This window comes from Paralichthys olivaceus, chromosome 7, assembly GCF_024713975.1.
Source record: "Paralichthys olivaceus isolate ysfri-2021 chromosome 7, ASM2471397v2, whole genome shotgun sequence".
In the NCBI taxonomy this organism is placed as follows: Eukaryota; Metazoa; Chordata; class Actinopteri; order Pleuronectiformes; family Paralichthyidae; genus Paralichthys; species Paralichthys olivaceus.
In genome coordinates, this window is record NC_091099.1 from 16,812,225 (window position 1) to 16,818,822 (window position 6,598).

Here is a 6,598-nt window from a genome sequence, read left to right on the forward strand (position 1 = left end):
CAGTTTTCCCTGGAGGACTGAGAGTGCAGTCCGTGGTTTCAAGTGTGTCATAGGCCTATAGAGTTCAGCATGGGCCCTTTGAACAATCTGGAGAGGGGATGTCTGCGTCCTCGGGCTCTGGACTGATTCTAGTTCTGCCGGCCCCTCAGGTGTGCACAAACCAAACAACTTCTCCTTAGTTCACTTCACAACATCAACCATGATCTCCCTCTCTCTCCCACTCAGGCATTAATAGGCCCCCAGCGTATCTGAGTGCACCCATGTGTGCCAGCAGGAGCGTGCGAGTGCAAAGTAGTCAGGTGGTTTCCATATGCGTTCGCTCAGTTTTGTTCTAAGAGAGTGAACATTAAAGAGCCATTTCACCATCATTGTTGTGGTCATTATGTCAATCATGACTGTTTGAAGGGGCAAAAGATTTTTCCAGTGGGCTGAGAAAATGGGATTATTCTGCTTGGTCAAGATTAGATTTATTTCACCAATACTTAGTATTTAGTGGAAGTGCTGCATTATGAGAAGTGACCCAACCAGATGAGGATTCCATTTAGTTCCACACATCAACTGTAGCTCTGCTTAGTAAAAACTGTGATGCTGCTGGCATTTGTGTCCTAGCATTGAGTATCTGATGCTTAAACATTAGTTCTATTTCCTTTACACCAAAATTAGTGGGCATACATGGGTTTTACTTTAATGTGGGTAAACTCCCTAAAAAGGTAATAAACTAAGAGTTAGCTTTTCTGTTTTCTCCCCTTCTATGCTTCATGTTCGACCCGGAAGTGAATGCCAATTGTATCCATTCCCATTGCAGACAAAAGCCAGATGTTAGGGGATGTTAGTGGGTTTTGTGACCAGTGGAAAAGGGCTGCAGTTAAAAACATTAACTGTAGTTCTGTCTTGTTGGCAAGTTGGAATTTGTGTCCTTGCTTTGCTTGACTGATCGCGATGCATCATTATTTTTATGTCTGCGTGTCTGTTGTTGTCCACCCTTGCAAACAGGAGCGTCCACACAGCGCAGTGGAGCAGCAGCTGTGTGCTGTGGAGAGTGGTCGGCCCAGGATGAGTGTGGAGGAGCAGCTGGAGAGGATCCGCCGCCATCAGCAGGGGGCCCTCAGGGAGAAGAAGAAAGGCCTCAACATCCGGGGCAGTGGCCAGGACAACGTACCCTCCCGCAGTCACTCGTTTACTAAAGGCACCCGCAGCATACAGGTATTGATATTGCAGGCATTATTTAGACAATTACTCAGCACTGAAGTTGAATATAGGTTTCAATCTTATCCTTGAACCCTGTCATGTGATTGGATCTCACTGCATCTGTGTCTTGCTTTTTACGTGTCTTTTCCAGTCCCACATGAGACGCAGAGATGAGGTGATGAGCTGCGACATTCAGGAGCTGGAGGCCTCTCTCAGGCAGCAGGAGGTGGTGAGGGAGCAGGAGACGCCCGCCGAGGAGATTGCACGTCTTAGAGAAGCCTCGCAGGCTGACCACTTTAATGTGGACCGAGAGGTAAGACACAGCAGTTGGTCGTCTTACTCATCCAGCTGAGAAGGCTAATATTAACACAGGCACATTATTTAGGAAGAGTTTACCAGCACAACATTGAGTATTGGGGAATATGGAATATTCAATCTGGAATATTTCAAGAAAATAATTAATTATGGTATTACTATTATGCTTTTGATCTGCTAATCTCCTTAATACAGGGTTTCCATGGTGTCTTAGAAACTTTATAAAAGTAAAAAAGGTTTAAGGGAATTAACTCCCTACAGTTTATATTTCCATATTGAATTTTCTTGGAGAATGTGGAACAGTCTTCCAGTTTTCTATGATGATAATAATGAGCATCAGTCATTTATGAAGTGTGCTATATAAAGTGTCTGCTCTCTGGGTGTGTTATCAGCTTTCTGTGCCTGACAAAGTGCTGATTCCTGAACGTTACATTGAGTCGGACCCTGAGGAGGCTCTGAGCCCTGAGCAGGAGGCTGACAAGCAGAGGAAAGTCGACCGCATCAAAGCTCTTATAGCAAAAAACAGGTAAACACACAGCACCGTGATCCATCATCACTGGTAACAGTTTGATGGCAAAGAAAGATCTGCTCGCATTTCTGAAATTAAATAAGGATGCTTTGGTGAAGGAGGCTTTATGTGCATGTGATCCCTGATACTTCCGATTTTAGATTTAAATTTTTCTAGATCTCTGGGTTTTATTTTAGAGACTGACTGATATACTGGGATATATAGAATAAAAATCAATACATAAAATATAAAAAAGCACACTAAACTATTTGATATCAATTACAAATCTTTTACAGAATGAACAATGCAGGTATGATGTGCATTTATGTTTATATATTACATAAAAAATGAATTGGTTAAACTAACATTTCAGAAATAATTTGAAATTTAAACAGAAACAATATGTCAGCTGATATATGGGTCTTGCACATTTTTTTACCCCTTAATATCCTTATCCACACCCCCACCCTGATCTTTATGGATCAGACTCTGTGAAGTTCGGGGTCACAGCAGATCATGATCATAGATGTTTCAAGAACAAACGCGTCTGTGCTGCCTGCCTTCTCTCTCGATGCAGATCAGTGCCTTAGATGTGCAGAGTAGTTCACACTCTCATCTTGCAGCCACTGTGGCATTTAAATCAAAATGTCATCCCTCTTGAGTTGATTTTAAAAAGATTGTTTATCCACTGGTAAACATGTTTAGTCTGGAAGTATGTTTGGAATTAAAGTTGCATATGTTATCGTTTACTGAAGTCATTATGGTATGTTTGCGTGTGTGCACATGTTTGTGTTTGCGTGTGTGCACATGTTTGTGTGTGTTTGCTCCTGCTCGTAGTATGCATAGCGTGTTGCCAAGCACGGGTCTGAGCCCAGAGGAGGAGACTGAGGAGGAGGTGAACATACAGGAGAAAGAGAAGATGATTAATATCTCGTACGAGCTGGCAGCTGAAGCCTCCAAACGCAGCAAGCTGGTAGCAGGTAAGTGAGAGAATAGTGGGGGTGGGGGCATGTTCTTCTGTATGTTGTGCTTTATCAAACTGTATCTACTTCCACTGTACATGTGTTGGCTCATTTATCATTGCTGTTCTTCATTAATTTCATTGACTTCAATCATTCTTTGTGGTTTTGGGCTGTTAGCTACACATGCAATTTGCTTTTGTTATTTTTTTTTTAGTGCCTTTGTGTGTTCATCATGTTGCTCTGTTTCGTTGCAGTGAAAAGCCTGTCATCCTCTTCCCCACCCCCTCCACAGTCTCCTAACACACCCCCTCAGCTCGCTGATGGGTCTCACTTCATGTGTGTGTAGTAGCACCAGTAAGGTTCTTCATCAACATGTTTTTGTCCATACTCACAATGCTAAAGTGGATTTATTGTATTTGTTGTCTATGGAGGGGGGATCAGAATGAAGGGATGCATGAAAATGTATATGTATATACATATATATAGTAAAGGATGGGAAATGAACTCCGGATAATCTTCAGACATTATCTGGAGTTGCCTTACGTGAGAACGCAAATATCCAAGTCAGAGGCTCCGGGACAATCTCTGGAGTTTCTCCTGCCAGCCCCCTGGTAAAAAATCTGGACAATGTCCAAATGAGCCATGTGAGAATACAGCAGGATAATGTCCGCAGGTTTCACCACGAGCGAGTGGGCGTGTTGAAGTTTCTAACGCGCAAACACAAAGAGAATACAAACATCTCAGGGTGAAAAAGAGGTATCATACACATAGAAGACAAAGACAAAGATATCAACTTGGAAAGACAAAAGATTTGAGAGCTTTTGGTGATAAAGGCAGACTCGCAGAATCTCCTGCTGCCTTCTTCATATTTCACAGACCAGGTCCATAGTCCAGAAAAATTCCAGGCCCCATCCTCTGGACGTTATCCGGAGTTCATGTCTGAAAACAGCTGATGTAATTTGTGTTGTAGCTTTAGCTGTAGCCATCACTTGTTCTCATCCTGTACATTTCTTTGAGTCTGTGTAGTTTCTCGCAGTATTTGTTGTTGCCTGCTGATAAACCTTAAATGGACAGTGATGGAATTATTAGACACAGGCAGCCCAAGTTATCCAGTTCCCTGGTGTTGTGTTTGGAGCATAATTTAACTGTTTTCTCACCTTCTCTTTCTGCAGCACAAGCTCTGGCTTCAGTAAAAACCTACACATGAAGGAATCAACAGTGGAAATATAAAGATGCTCCTGAAACTGTACCCAAGGACATCAGCACAAGGTCCACAGAGAGTGAAACTTTCCACTCGGTCTTCACCTGTGACTTCTGTACACTCACTGTGACGTCTCAAGCTCCTGTGCCACCAACCACACTTTTCTCTGTGACACTTCTCTGCAATCACTTTCAGGCTGTTAACGTTGCAGCTTCCTTTTCAGTGTTTTACAAGGCTTTTAAGTTTAATTTTATTATTTATATGGTTTTATTAGGTCCTTGTTTGAATATGGGCCAATGTCTGTGTATATGAGGCTAATAGACCGAGCTCTGTTTTTTGCGATGCCTAATTTTCATGTCTTCAGATCATTTTAGTTCACTTAAGTCTTTTATAATCCACTCAATTTGTTTTTCAAACATTGGTTGTCAGCCAACCGTTCATATTTATCCATTAACTCTAAAGAACGTGTGGATGCGAAAGAAATAGAGACAAACTGTGGATCCTTCCATTGTAATGAAAGGAGGAGCCACTGTATGGCCGCAGACTAAGATTATTTGTCATTTTTTCTTATTTCTAGGTTGTAATTATTCAAAGCGGGATCCTCTGCAATCCCTCTCGCGTCGTTGCCGACACCTATGTGAATGTTCTGGCTTAAGTCATTCTATACTGTATACTTGTTTTTTTTGAGAGAGAGATATTTAAACTGACTGAGGAAAAAATCTGATTTTGGTTCTATTTTGTGATATTTTGGTTTGAAAAAGAAGAAAAAAAAAAAGATTAGCACATGTAAAAAGCAATAAAATATGTTTTTGTGGATCCAGGAAGAATTTTTGTGTGTGTACAAAGTGTAATTATCAGAGGTTTACTGTGTATATAATGTACATGGTATAGCAGGATGGGAAGATGTATCCAACACGTGGCTACATACTATATTTGATTTGAAAATGTTCATATCCCATCTGTTTTATAACATGTTAAATAAATGTTGCCATTTTTAACGTGGGGTTGCATCTGTGTTCTTTACCAAGTTGTAATGTTTAAGCCTCTTACACTTGGTGCTGTTTACTAGCTCTAATGCAGCGTTCAACGGGAAAATGTATGTTTGTTGATATTCACTCAGTCAGGACTTCCAAGTTTGGTCAATAAAAGTTATGGCCACCTGTGAAAACAGTGTCCTTAATCTCTACGTTCAGGCCCTCTTAGATTTTAACATTTAAATGTTAATGCTTGAATAATGAATAAATGCTATGTTACATCAGAAATGATCACATCTTCGACGTCTCATTGATAGATGGAGGTGAATGTGATTTATTGTGGAGGTTCTGTATGAGTGTGAGTGATGATGGCCAGTTTAAAAATAGGACTGTGGCTCCCTCTTGTGGTAATTTTACGGCTGCATTATTGGTCATGTTCTGCAACTTTAACACGTTTTCAACAAGCTCAAGTAAGAGAGCAAAGAAAAGAAAATAGGAACCTCTTGCTGATGACGCTCCCTTCATTTAGCAAGTACCACTCCTCATTGAGCTGGGTCCACATTCCAAGTATCTGAGCGGCTCATGAAGCTCCTGAAGATCTTCCACTCCACCGTGAGAGACGCTGCAGCCTTCCCATCAACTTGTATGGAGCTGAAAGTGTGGCTGTCAATAGACGATGCTTCAGGACTTCCATGGTTGATCAAGAAATGCTGATAGCATCTTCGAGGGTCAGTTCCTTCACAGGAGGCTGGGTCTACTATAGAGGATTTTAAAGTCACTAAAGAGGTGGAACTGTATACAGTCTCGATGGAGGAAGGAGCAGGCACATGTAGCAGCCACACGGGCAGAAGCTAGACGGGCTCTCACTGCCCACAAGAACACCTGAGCAGCACCTCGGAAGTCAGTGAAACACAGGTTCTGTCTTCCCAAGGCCATTGAACCTGCATTGCTGAGGTCAAGCTTATACCCAGACCCCCCCCCCCCCCCCATATGGAGCTCAGGGCCCTTAAATGGGAAACGAGCTTGACAGAAGGAAGCAGCTGGAGGACTGGAACTCATCGCCAGGATGACTCTCAGGCCAGGTTTGATCTGAATGTCTGACTGTTGAAACCAAGTGCAGGTTGTAACTCACAGTGATGAAGAGAGGATCAGTATCTTAATTACAATGTTCTTTGAGGACAGCAAGAAAAGAGAGGCACTGAGAACAGCATCCAGGCTGTAGAAGAAGCATGGCTGTGGATCAAGAGGGGTGCTACTAGCTGGAGACTGATCATCACTCTGGTGGGTGGTTTAGCCCAGGTTTCCCTTTCTGCCCTTTACAGGGAAAGAATAGACATCAGTGGTGGTGGCAGCTGATCGAGGACTATGATTAGATCCAGACAGCTTGACATACAATACGCCTGCTTTCATATTCTATCATTATTGACAATAACTCCTCAATTCACTTGTC

The 6,598-nt window shown here is 42.3% G+C and overlaps 1 protein-coding gene across 24 annotated transcripts in view; it reads left to right on the top strand.

The window, feature by feature from the left end:
• LOC109624508 (pleckstrin homology domain-containing family A member 5-like) overlaps positions 1-5,172 on the top strand; it is an 88,288-nt gene extending 83,116 nt beyond the window's left edge. For 15 of the 24 annotated variants that reach the window (XM_069528190.1, XM_069528196.1, XM_069528193.1 and 12 more), the window contains 6 exons: positions 994-1,203; positions 1,340-1,501; positions 1,896-2,029; positions 2,849-2,991; positions 3,228-3,309; positions 4,146-5,172. In XM_069528190.1, coding sequence (XP_069384291.1) covers positions 994-1,203; positions 1,340-1,501; positions 1,896-2,029; positions 2,849-2,991; positions 3,228-3,309; positions 4,146-4,203 — 789 coding nt within the window. In that variant the 3' untranslated portion in view covers positions 4,204-5,172. Of the gene's footprint in view, positions 1-993; positions 1,204-1,339; positions 1,502-1,895; positions 2,030-2,848; positions 2,992-3,227; positions 3,328-4,145 lie in introns of all 24 variants that reach the window. The other 9 variants (XM_069528192.1, XM_069528198.1, XM_069528208.1 and 6 more) reach the window with 3 other exon arrangements.
• The last annotated feature ends 1,426 nt before the right edge of the window (positions 5,173-6,598 follow it).